This window comes from Harmonia axyridis, chromosome 4 (assembly GCF_914767665.1).
Source record: "Harmonia axyridis chromosome 4, icHarAxyr1.1, whole genome shotgun sequence".
Lineage (NCBI taxonomy): Eukaryota > Metazoa > Arthropoda > Insecta > Coleoptera > Coccinellidae > Harmonia > Harmonia axyridis.
This window is the reverse complement of record NC_059504.1, coordinates 2,937,466-2,951,056: the sequence shown is the minus strand read 5'-3', so window position 1 is coordinate 2,951,056 and position 13,591 is coordinate 2,937,466. Positions and strand designations below refer to the sequence as shown.

Sequence of the window (13,591 nt, the reverse complement as noted above, 5' to 3'; positions counted from 1 at the left end):
TATTTGTTCATAGAAAAAATCAAATTACCCAATTACTTACTTATCCAAAAAATGAAATAATAACTGGAACAACACATAGCAGAAAATCAACAATAATTATTGAATGTACAGAAATAAATGACCTTTCAACAAAGTTTCAGATACTTTAAAATTATTTGAAATTTAAGAGGATGGAAAGAGAATTTTACCTCATATTATTAGGAAAATGAATTAGAATTGGTATTTCAAACTGGTAATGAGCTTGAGAATACAGTTCATTTTCATTGATTTGTATTATTTGGCAACCAAAAAAGCAAGCAAAATTCTACAGTTTTAAGTCGAAAAATTCAAATTCAAATTATCTCCTACTACTGTGGTAGAGAAAATGATGAATCTACTCTCTGAAAATTTTCAGAGAGAAGCGTTTCCCTCGTATACAATGACATCTTTAGTGATAAACTGCAATTCAAAATGTTATTTCCTCGACGAACTAAATATAATGGCAACAAGAGTTTGGTAAAAAATTAATAGTACAGGTTTCTGTTCACAAAAAATGGTTTTCTCATTTTGTATTATTGATTTCACGAATCAATATCAATAACTTCAATTTCAAGTCGGTAGATGTCTATAGAGATTCCATTTAATGATTGTTGATTGGTTTTTAATAATTCAAGAACAAGTTTTTTTTAATCAATTAATTTCTTCCTACTTCATATTATCCTCGGTTATCACCCCTTTTTTTTTTAGTATGTAGATAATTAGATAGGCAAATTAAAGCCTAATTTAAGCAACATATGGAATTTTTGTACTTAATAGGTATGTATACCTACTTGTCCTAAATTTTTTGGATATTTTTGTTTCAGAGAATAGACGAGTAGATAACACAAAAAAGTGTGACAGAAATCTAGTTTTCTCTTGAACAATTTTTGTTTCTAACACCCAGTTGCAGACAGCTGTCAAGTGATTTATTCTCAGTTTGGTTTGGCAATTCATCATGAATAGACTCACGCCTGAACAACGCTTGCAAATAGTGCAATTTTATTTCGAAAATAATGGTTCTGTGCGGAATACGTATCGCGCACTACGTCCATTTTATTTTGTTTAGCGATGAAGCGCACTTCTCATTTGGAGTGAAGCTAATCCTCAAGTGTATGTCGAAACACCGTTACATCCAGAAAAACTGACTGTTTGGTGCGCTTTATGGGCTGGTGGAATCATTGGTCCGTACTTCTTCAAAAACGATGATGGCCAGAACGTTACAGTCAATGGTGATCGGTATAGAGCCATGATTACTAACTTTTTCATTCCTGAATTGAACAACCATGATGTCCAGGAGCTGTGGTTCCAACAAGACGGCGCAACATGTCACACAGCTCGTACCACACTCGATTTATTGAAAGACACGTAGATGACCACCTAATTTCACGTTTTGGACCTGTGAATTGGCCTCCAAGATCTTGTGATTTAACACCGCTAGACTACTTTCTGTGGTGCTATGTAAAGTCATTGGTCTATGCGGATAAGCCACAAACCCTTGACCATTTGGTAGACAACATTCGCCGTGTTATTGCCGATATACGGCCACAAATGTTGGAAAAAGTCATCGAAAATTGGACGTCCAGATTGGACTACATCCGAGCCTACCGTGGAGGTCATACGCCAGAAATCATATCAATCATTCATGTCAATCGAATAATCCATCGTTGTTTTATTGCAATTTAAAGTTCTATAGCTCTAAAAAAACACCCTTTAGCTCCTTTAGTCAATGGCCTATAGAATTTAGAACAGCGATTGTGTTAGTACAAGATGTGAAAGGTTATCATTGACCATCATTGGACACTCGTATTAATGTGAAGTTTCATACTAACATTTTGAATGTGTACCTGCCAATTAAGATTGGTACTTAATTATAATTTGCAAACCGCACTGTTGTTTGGTGATTTGCTGATGGTAAGATGTTTCCTTGAGTCATATTAAGATTGGATTACCTCTAAATGCCGTTTCTGACAAACGTAATTCGATGGATGAATACGATCAATTCATGTATATGGCATCGTATATCTATTCATCATAATGGGATGATTCTTGGATTTGAATCTTGAATATATTATGTAATTATATTTAAATAAACGAATAAGTGGTTGTGAAACAATTTGTTGGTGCAATTCTGATGCGCTGTATATCTTAGAAATTTGGTACATCGATTTGTGAAAGTAATGCTAATTCATTTGGATGTTTTTTGTGACAAAATACAACTTCAATCAGAAGCTGAATTCTCATTGTGTAATTATAATGTTTTTATGATAGATTAAATATAAGTTGGTAATTGGTGTTCATTTCGTATTCCCGTCTAAGGTGAATTTTTTAAAAGTGTTTATTTGCATCAATACTCTGATTACTCGTAACCAAAACGAATCATTTAATATATACTAACTGACAAAGAAACTGCAACACCCAGAAGGAGCTGTTTAAATTTTAAATTTCAAACCGAAGGATTTACAATTTTCTTTATTCTTTAATAATGTATTTGTCCACCGCGATTATCTATACACTTCCCAACATGTCTCGGCATTGATGCAAGAAGATGGTATATTTCTTCTTGAGGGATACTATCCCAAGCAACCCGTACTTCATGTCTCAGAGCCACCAAAGTCCGTGGGGGCTGGGGTAAATTTCCAAGCCTTCTACCCATGATGTCCCAAATATGCTCCATGGCCGAAATTTAGGGGGAACTGGGCGGCCATGACAAAAGATTCACATGGGTCGCTTCGAAAAAGTTTAAACTAACTCTGGCAACATGAGGTTGGGCATTATCTTGCTGAAATATTGGATTCTCGAGCCAGTTAAGGTAAGGGAGAACATATGGCTCCACTATTTCTTGGAGGTAACGCATCGGTGTCATGTTACCTCGAATAAAGACTAAAGGTGACCTACTTGCATGTGCAATAGCACCCCATTCCATAACACCTACTGTCTGGTGTACATGACCTCAACATCAAACTGAGGTTCACGTCTTTCTCCCCGTCGTCGTCTTACCCTTCATAGGTCATCATGTGCACCCCAGAAGAATCGAGATTCATCAGAAAAGACAACCTTATGCCATTCCACATTCCAATGTTGACGTTCTTTGCACCACTGTAATCGTTGCCGGCGATGCTCAACCGTCAGCAGTAACACAAGTTGGGGTCGATAATGCTGCAGTCCAAAAGACCTTATCCGGCGGTAAACCGTTCGGATAGTTACAGGATGCCTTGTTGTCCTACCCACTCATCAGCCAAAGATCGAGTTGTCGCAAATCGGTCTCTAATGGCCATAAGTCTTAGACGTCGATCTTGAACTTCATTTGTGCCCATTTGACGTCCGGTGCCTACTCTTCTTCGATTTTGGGCATTAACAGACCATGCTTGACAACATCTCATAACAGTAGTTGGATTTCTGTTCGTACAGTTAGCGATTACTCGAAATGACAACCCCGATTCCCGCAGACCAATAATTCGATCTCTTTGAAATTCACTTAGCTGGCGATGAATTCCGCGTACACGTGCTCTAAGCATTTTGAGAACAACAAAACATCGACTTTGGATCACCTCGAACAGCTGGTTTGTTGTAAAATTTAAAAAACTTGCAAAAAACGATTACAATATTCAAGTAACAGAAATTGTTTACATGAAAAAACCTTCATGATTTTTTTCCCCAAATTTCAATCAATTAATCCTTGCTATACTATCTATGTTTTACTAAAAAAAAAATAAAATTTAAACAGCTCCTTCTGGGTGTTGCAGTTCCTTTGTCAGTTAGTATATATTCATAATTCAAAGTCGTCTATGTTGGGGGACACGTAAAAATTGCATATACTTCCTCTATCTATCTTCATTACTCTATGGTGTGGTCGATATGAACGTTGAAATTGAAATTTTATGTTCACGTTGTAGTCTAACTTCGAGCAAAATCCTATCTATGACTTGATCATACTAAAATAACAACATTAATCTATAATATCGAGAGGTGGCCCCCACAAAATTCCTGCAGGCATTTTGTATCAATTATTTTAAGAAGATGGCTTATGGTAATGGTTCAAAAAGTCATTCTGCTATAATATCATCTACCAATAAGTCAAGGACAAGCACGAATAGCTAGAGATAATATTATAGCATGATATTTAACCGTACTCAAATTATATCGATGGTTTATATTATCCTAACCTCTATCAAACGCTCATTATAATAAGGTAACTGGTGAATATCATTTGTATATTCACTAGGGAGAATGTACCAGGAACTTAATTTTTCATCAATGAATTCAACCTTGACCATTTACAATAATATGAAGGGTGAAGATGAGATTCATCAGTGAAGTAAGAAATCATATAGATTGATCTATTATTTTTATGACTAATAAACATATCTGAGTAGAACAGAAGAAATGTCTCCAAAATTATACCAAATACATTCAAATAATGTGGTGAATTATTTCGATGTACCTTATCGAAATTATCGAAACCCAAAGATTTTTCAATGGAAAGCCACTTTGAACACCATCAGAGGTTGTAAATCAGAGCACGATCTTCAAAAAAACGTTTTCATTTGAGGGGTCTGTGACACATATTTCAGGAGATAAACGGTGTTTTTTTTAGAGCTATAGAACTTTAAATTGCAATAAAACAACGATGGATTATTCGATTGACATGAATTTTATTTATCCGCAAGAGAATCTTGTGGCATTACATTTTAAATATGATTTCTGGCATATGACCGCCACGGCTGGCTCGGATGTAGTCCAATCTGGACGTCCAATTTTCGATGACTTTTTCCAACATTTGTGGCCGTATATCGGCAATAACACGGCGAATGTTGTCTTCCAAATGGTCAAGGGTTTGTGGCTTATCCGCATAGACCAATGACTTTACATAGCCCCACAGAAAGTAGTCTAGTGGTGTTAAATCACAAGATCTTAGAGGCCAATTCACAGGTACAAAACGTGAAATTAGGCGGTCATCTACGTGTCTTTCAATAAATCGATTGTGGTACGAGCTGTGTGACATGTTGCGCCGTCCTGTTGGAACCACAGCTCCTGGACATCATGGTTGTTCAATTCAGGAATGAAAAAGTTAGTAATCATGGCTCTATACCAATCACCATTGACTGTAACGTTCTGGCCATCATCGTTCTTGAAGAAGTTCGGACCAATGATTCCACCAGCCCATAAAGTGCACCAAACAGTCAGTTTTTCTGGATATAACGGTATTTCGACATACACTTGAGGATTAGCTTCACTCCAAATGCGGCAGTTTTGTTTGTTGACGTAGGCATTCAAGAAGTGCGCTTCATCGCTAATGGACGTAGTGCGCGATACGTATTCCGCACAGAACCATTATTTTCGAAATTAAATTGCACTATTTGCAAGTGTTGTTCAGGCGTGAGTCTATTCATGATAAATTGCCAAACCAAACTGAGAATAAATCATTCGAAGAATAAATCGGTCGCCATCTTGAACAGTAATACCAACTTAAAGTTATATACCTCAAAAAAAAACACCCTATATAACGATTCTTGTATAGATTATTGATTTTTTTGTATTTTTCTAAATTTTCGAGTTCTGTTTTTTCTTAAACTTTGTATACGAAAAATCGGTGAGCGGTGTGAGAACTGACGATCTCTACTGAGACAAATTTCGTACTCGTCCAAAAAATTTTTCTGGAATTTTCCATACTTAGTATTGGATGAGAAAGCAAATACCACCCATCGAAAGACTTTTTTTCAAGGAAATAATTTTTATATACCATTTTATCCGAGTCTTCATAGCATCAATATCATTTTATTTTTAATAATAATCTCCATAGAAATATCGTTACAGAAGGAAACACTTCACTTATCCAATAAACCATCACATTAGCGTCATAAAATGTCATTGAATTTATTCATTAAACGTGTTGCGGTACCTTTCTTAAACTTTTTTCACTGAAATACTATATGAACACGCAAAGAAAAAAAAATCATTTCTATAGATGTCAAGGCTGCTTTCCTATAGTCCATTAATTCACCATTCGCTTATTACCGTACTGAATATGTTCATCTCTTATGCAAGTGTTGAAGAAGAAATCTCACAACTGAGGTTAACTGCTGAAGATGAGCACCATTGGAATGTCGGAATGGTATGAATGCTGGGATTGTCGAATTCGTTTATAGAATACACGATGATAATCGGAAGGTTGGGACTAAATTATTACAATTAAATAAAAAAACTCATTTCTGGTACGAATCATTATTTAGGTATTCAATCTGATTACACATTATTTAATGAAGATGAACCTTCTCGGACGGAAAAATTATTTTTTTTACATTTGAAACTTCTCTATCCGCTGAGAAAGATTGAATGTCAATCCCCTCATTGATATAACGAGTAGTAGATAAGTTAGGCTAATTGAGTAGATAATGTTTATCTTTTCGTTTGTATATTCGGCAACCGAATAAAAGCTATATATATAAAGAGTGTTTTTTTAGAGCTATAGAACTTCAAATTGCAATAAAACAACGATGGATTATTCGATTGACATGAATTTTATTTATCCGCAAGATAATCCACCGCCACGGCTGGCTCGGATGTAGTCCAATCTGGACGTCCAATTTTCGATGACTTTTTCCAACATTTGTGGCCGTATATCGGCAATAACACGGCGAACGTTGTCTTCCAAATGGTTAAGGGTTTGTGACTTATCCGCATAGATTAATGACTTTACATAGCCCCACAGAAACAAGTCTAGCGGTGTTAAATCACAAGATCATGGAGGCCAATTCACAGGTCCAAAACGTGAAATTAGGCGGTCACCAAACGTGTCTTTCAATGAATCGATTGTGCCACGAGCTGTGTGATATGTCGCGCCGTCTTGTTGGAACCACAACTCCCGGACATTATGGTTGTTCAATTCAGGAATGAAAAAGTTAGTAATCATGGCTCTATATCGATCACCATTGACTGTAACGTTCTGGCCATCATCGTTTTTGAAAAAGTACGGACCAATGATTCCACCAGCCCATAAAGCGCACCAAACAGTCAGTTTTTCTGGATGTAACGGTGTTTCGACATACACTTGAGGATTAGCTTCTCTCCAAATGCGGCAGTTTTGTTTGTTGACGTAGCTATTCAACCAGAAGTGCGCTTCATCGCTAAACAAAATAAAATTGACGTAGTGCGCGATACGTATTCCGCACAGAACCATTATTTTCGAAATAAAATTGCACTAGTTGCAAGCGTTGTTCATGCGTGAGTCTATTCATGATGAATTGCCAAATCAAACTGAGAATAAATCACTTGACAGCTGTTAAATCGGTCGCCATCTTGAACAGTAATGCCAACTCAAAGTTATATACCTCGAAAAAAAAACACCCTTTATAACGATTATTGTTTAGAGATTCAACTTTTTTTCAAATTTCGAGTTCAAATTTGCAGGGACTGCATTCATGCCTATAGAATCTGTAGTTTTGAAATTAACAGAAAAATAGAATATCGGTCTGCCATACTGCAAAATACTTATAAGGATTTTGTGATTTTGAACTCAACTTCGAAATTCTGGATTCGTAGATAGTTACCCTAAAAATTTAATGTTTCTTCCTGTTTTTGTTCGAGAGTTACCGGAAAGATAGGATAGAATCATACTTTATCGTTTGAGACCACTTCCTGCTCAAAATTCGAAAAATGAGGTGAAACAATCTTTTCGGAAAACGAATTAGTGAATGTGGGTTAGACAAATTTTTCTGCAGAATAAATATTTTACAATGAATTGGGCAAACATATCTCACACTCAGTTAAATAAGGAAATCCAATACTCGAAGAACCAAGACAATGAAAGAATTAAGCAGATTTCGTTTTACAATTTATTATCAAAGTATGTACAACATATAAACAGAAGTCAATTCACATAAACGAATTGTGAAATGGCTGATTATATAACAATTCGATGAATTTCTTCATATTCCAACGGAACCTCAGGCTATATTAGCAGCATCAAATGCTTATCGGCAAAGGGAATATACAATATACATTATAAAATGCAAGTATGAAATTTGAAAATGAAATAAATGAAGATTTGAAAATTGACTCCTAACAATCACAGAGTGTAACAACTTAATTTGTAGCTATGTGTTCGATTCCTTTGAAACTTCCAGTTTTATTGTCAGATTACTTGGGGATGTGTTCACCTTGTGGTTGGAAACCATTTTCATCGGCTACGTAGATAACGGTGTAGGTACGACCATCAGCACCAACGTAAGAGTATTGTCCTCTTACTTGGATGGATTCATTTTCTGTTCCTGGGTTGACGAGAGAACCTTGTTCTTGTTGACTGATGCCATTGCTGGTCTCGTAGCTGCAAATTTAAAACCTTTTTGACAACTGAAGTTTATGGAATAACGATGCAACGGAAATTGGTTTTCAAGAATACTGCCTGAGTTGGCTAAACTACCATGAAAACTCAGTAAGAATTAGAGCATTAACTGTCACTTGTCATTTTATATTTTGCATAACTAATATCTAGAATTGTTTGTGTAGAAGGGCCAAAAATTATTCGAAAAAAGCTTCTAGAGAAGCACTGATTTAGTGTTACAATTCAACATATAATAGTATATTCTAAAACAAGTTGCAGAATGGGCTCCTATTCCAACACGAATGCGAAATTCGAACGCATGAGTGTTGGAAGTATTAGACGATATTTTCTCTATTTCAGTCAAGTTTTGTGAAATATTGTCAAAATTCAATGAAAACTTCAGATTATACATCCTAGTTACATTTGAAATGTATCTTGGCAGTTGGTGAGACTGTTACGAAAATTTACAGATTACGGAATTTCAATTTGAATCGTACGTTTCGAATTTTGAAAATAATTTATAATTACGCATTAGCAGAATCAAGAGAAATTTCGAATAAAGTTGCAAATCATTTCACTATATCCAAATTATGTTATATTGACAATTTGACGTGTGTTGAATTTTCATAGGATTGGAAGTCTGTGTAGACAACCACAGAACGAAAAGTATAACTGAAAACAATGCTGTAATGAGTTAATTACAGCACTGTTTTTAGAACTGTAATGAACTCATTACGGTACTGAAATAGAGAAATAAATTTCAGTCTTGTCCAATCTGTTTTTAAAGATATTCTATCTGTTCATTTTCAGTTTTCTATGGTCATGCTAACGCGATTAACATGAAATTTTGCATAAAGCATTACCTCATTAGATATCTGGGCGTTTGATATCCAAGAAATTTAAAATTTCAAGTTTCCTAGATCTTATTTTAAACTGACTGGATAATGCATATTTCGGATATGATTGAGTTTTTTCCTCAAAGATCAAATGAAATTGATATGTAGATAAAACCTTGAACAAAATTTCAAAGATTTTGATTGTACGTCGAATTTTGAAACTCGTAATAAAACTTCAAAGATTACAGAGATCAATTGAAAAAGTTAGGTATGTTATTGATATTTTTTGCATGGAAATTCCAAACAATAGTTCGAATCTCATTAGTTCCATAATTTTGTCGTAGACTCGTGAGTATCCGATCATAAACAAGATATTATATAAGCATATAATTAGATGTTAACCGATTGAATACAAAATAACAATATCCACTATATTGGAGAGGATCCACATTAATTGTGAATTGAATTGATTTTATAGATGTTTTACGTGAAAAAAGATGTGATATGGCTATTTAGCCTTATTAGGAGAGAGGATTAACAAGAACGAATCAGGAAACATATCCATTCATTCGATGTGGTGTTCAAAAATTATTTTACGCAGATTTTCCTCGTCTTGTACTATCAAATGACCAAGGCAGCTCCAAACAGATTTGTATCATTTTAGCTTGTCACACCATAATTTTCAGTTCAACTACCTTTAAGAATTTTGCAATATCATCAATAAATAAATGATGTTAATCGAAATTTTTTCAGCCATAGTTTTACATGATTGCTAATTTTCACGATTTCAGTGAAAGAGTTTTATAAATATTGATGAAATCTAAAAAAAATGGAGACTGAACTTGACTGATTAGAAATCTTGATAATTAGTATCTTAATCCTTTTTCTTGGGAAAATATTGATCCTAATTATTATCACTAGAAGGATAGAAATATATAAATTAATAATAAGAAAAAACCTTACTAAACAATGTCAAAAAATATATTTTTTTTCAGGTAATAATTTGAAAAAGAACTGTATTCATCAAATTAGAGAAATGTGAATATTTTTTCCGATTTTTAACTCAATTTTTTCGAGTGTGTTCAAGAAAAATTCATAAATCAAGAAACTTACACAAAATCATAACCATCAACACCAATATTGTTGGAATCGTATTTGGTTACTATAGCATCTTTATCAGCTTGGTTTTGGGGGGCAGCATGAGCTAAAGCCATAACGGCGAAGAGAGCTACGATCTGAAACAATATTTAAATATAAAAAAAAATACAAAATTTTGTTTTATTATTCTTAATTTGACAAATTGATGTTCAACGAATTTTTGTAGAATATAGAAATGGGTGAAAATTTTTCATTATTTTATGATTAAAAAAATTATTGTTTTGAACAACAGCACAGGAAGGCGAATTCCATAAAAAAAATCCAAAATAACACAGGTAATGCACAGCACTCGACACAATCTTGATGTTGTTATTGATCGTAAGAAAAAATGTAAAATCCAATATTTTCTCACCATTTTCATGTTGAAAGTGGTGTGAAGTGATGTTTCGATGTGAACTGAAGATGAACATCCATTGTATCCTTTTATATCTGATCGTCCCTGCAATTTTTAGGTATTACACTCTGCACTATCTCCTCGAGGCATGTCTTTGCTGACATTTCCACTACCAAGTACCCATCTCAGATATTTCGGTATATGGTTAGATTGAGTTACTCACGATGGAAACTCTTTGAATTTCGTTATTTGAAGTCGTAACGTTTGATCTTTAAGGTTGAGATGGATTTTGTTCATTTAATAATAATTTTTAAGGCGATGACGTTATTTTATCCTTCATTTAGAATATTTGATTATGGAATAAGTACTTGGGAATGTGATTCCATTAAGGTCAAGATTATAATTGAAAATATGCCATGGTTTTTCTTTACTCTGAAAGTTTTTAGGAAAATATAACGATTCAGTGGGACTTCCGTCTTTGAGTGATTTGAATATAATTTCACCATTGACCATTTCAAAAGGCATCTTGAAGAAATGATCCAGATTTTTTTTTGTTAAAAAAACTGGACTGGAGTTCTCTGAACTGTACTAGCTATCAGTGTTTTTTATCATTTTATGGCCAATTTTACAATGGATATAAATTTATCTTGATAATTACCTGGTAAATGTCATTTGGTGTTCACCAGGATAGCCTATTAGACGTTTATGGCAAATTAATCATAATTTTGAGCTGAGAATTTGCATATTGGGGTTTGAGATAATGATCTTTCTCCCTAAAATATTTATAGATCTCTAAAACTTCCGGTTATACCGGAAAGAGACTACTACTTCCTTATTATTATTACAAATGGCCCATCCAGTATATTATTGCATCATTAGATAGCTATTTTGATGACAATTTCGGCAATATACCATACCTTGGGTAAAAACTCATGAGTTAATGGAATTCTTATTGAAAAAATTGTGGCGATGAGAACTAACATTTTTGTTAATTTTTCTACAGAAAAAGCTTCTTTCGAAATTTTTTTTTTCATTTTCAATTCTTCAAATACGTAGTATTATAAGACTGTTTGCGGTTTGGAACAAAAATGTACAGGGTGTACCTACATAAGATCATGAATTTGGACTACTCAAATTCATCAAAACTCAAGATTATTTAGATATTTTGATTCATCTTAGGGCGTTTCTGAAAAATGACTGTTTCAAATATTTGTTATGTTGGTTTCGAGGTATACAAAAAAAAATTTTTTTTTCAGTATAATATACTACAATATTTGTAGATGATACAATATTTTTTGTTACAGCTGAGAATCTGGAAAATCTCGTTGAATTATTTACACTGCTTTTGCTGATTGGTGAAGAATGAATTGACTTGTTTTTAATTTGAAGAAAACAGTAGGTACAGATTGAGCTTAATAAAACGCCCATGTTCCTAGATATACAGATCAGTCCTACCCTGATTTGATATGTTGAAAATACTATTTTTGAATTGAATAATCAATTTCAAATTCGACACTGATAAACAAAATGGCCAAAGTTATGATTATATGGTAGGTAAAACTTGAGTCCCAGTCTCAATATTTCTCCAATTTCGTGTATTTGATGGAAATAAAGATGCCTTGAGAAATTTGAAATGTTTTTCCACTCGACGCATAAGTATTCATCGAAATATTTGGGAATCTTATGAAATTTCTTACCACATATTTAGTGGTTAGGAAAGTGCCAAATATTAAACAGCCTGTTGGTGTTTAACACCTCAAATGCAATTCTCTGGTGAATTCGTGACTAATTTACGTAGGTATATCAATATAGTAGGTATATCAGTAATATGTAATCAATGCTTTGTAACATGCCGACTTGAATAAAAACTAGGATTATCTACTGAAATTTAATTGTAAGCATATTTAAACATCATTTCGGTTGTTGATTTTCCAATTCACGGATCTTACTGGATCATAATAGCAATCTACATAATCAAAAATAATTATTATATCGATCTTGGTCTACTGAAGGTTGGAGGAAGCTTTGTGATAAATTTGTTCTCTGGATTCAAATTTTTCTGTTGCAAAATGCTTTATGACAATTCTAAGACGCTAGTAATGACATTGGGTAGTAAGTATTTGGTTCAGGTTGAGGTTTATTCCATACAATTTAAGATATTCATTATATTTGGTTCACAATCATGGACCCTAAAAATATGATTAAGTTCACTTTTTCTACCAATAAAACTACATAAAACGTATTTGATATTATAAGTCTATCAATCTATAAGAATTATCAAATTTTTCAATAACTTCTATACTCACAGGGTGTAACCTATAAAGTGCGAAAGTTTTCAGATAGTGAGAAGCTCTTTGGCTTCTTCTTGAACTGTTACAAGCATAAATTCCATGGAAGCATTAGTTTTATAATGAAAAATTAAATATTGTAAATGGAATCGAAAAATTATTGAAGGTGGCTGTCACTTTCCATTTATTGGTGGAACATGATAATGAAATATCAGCAATTTCAAGAAAACCATATTTTTTTATAATTTGTAACTTTTGTTAACAAGGAACACCTATTTGGATTTTCAAGGACTCACTCAAACTTTCGCATTTATTTGGTAACACCCTGTAGAATGACTGTGACCCACCGTTACATTCTAGCAACCAAAATGTAAGAACATTTCCAATATAAAAGTTATAATATGTTGAAAAAAATTGAAAAATTCAATTCAAAAAATTTTTTTACCTGCAATAAGTTCATTACTCTCAATAGTAAATATCTTTATTACTTATCTTGTATCAATATCAGAAGAAATTATTATGTCTTCCTGATTGAATTCTAATATATTCTCCCAGTTAATGTTTCATACAGAAATTGCAAAATTTACGATGATGAATACTTTCTCATCAAACTCTTTAGTCTAGGTGTCATAGTTCC

At 33.6% G+C, this 13,591-nt stretch overlaps 1 protein-coding gene across 1 annotated transcript; it reads right to left on the bottom strand.

Annotated features, from left to right (window-relative positions):
• Positions 1–7,836: 7,836 nt before the first annotated feature.
• Positions 7,837–10,843, bottom strand: LOC123679102 (endocuticle structural glycoprotein SgAbd-5-like). The gene is made up of 3 exons (XM_045616478.1): positions 10,685–10,843; positions 10,288–10,409; positions 7,837–8,341 (listed from the first exon to the last, which is right to left on the bottom strand). The coding sequence occupies exons 1-3, from the start codon at positions 10,691–10,693 to the stop codon at positions 8,155–8,157; spliced, it is 318 nt and encodes a 105-aa protein (XP_045472434.1). The 5' UTR covers positions 10,694–10,843; the 3' UTR covers positions 7,837–8,154.
• Between the last annotated feature and the right edge of the window lie 2,748 nt (positions 10,844–13,591).

Excerpts from the sequence above, each read along its gene's own strand:
- LOC123679102 (XM_045616478.1), bottom strand. Across the intron at positions 8,342-10,287 it reads GTTGATGGTTATGATTTTGT|CTACGAGACCAGCAATGGCA; the intron begins GTAAGTTTCTTG and ends TTAAATTTGCAG.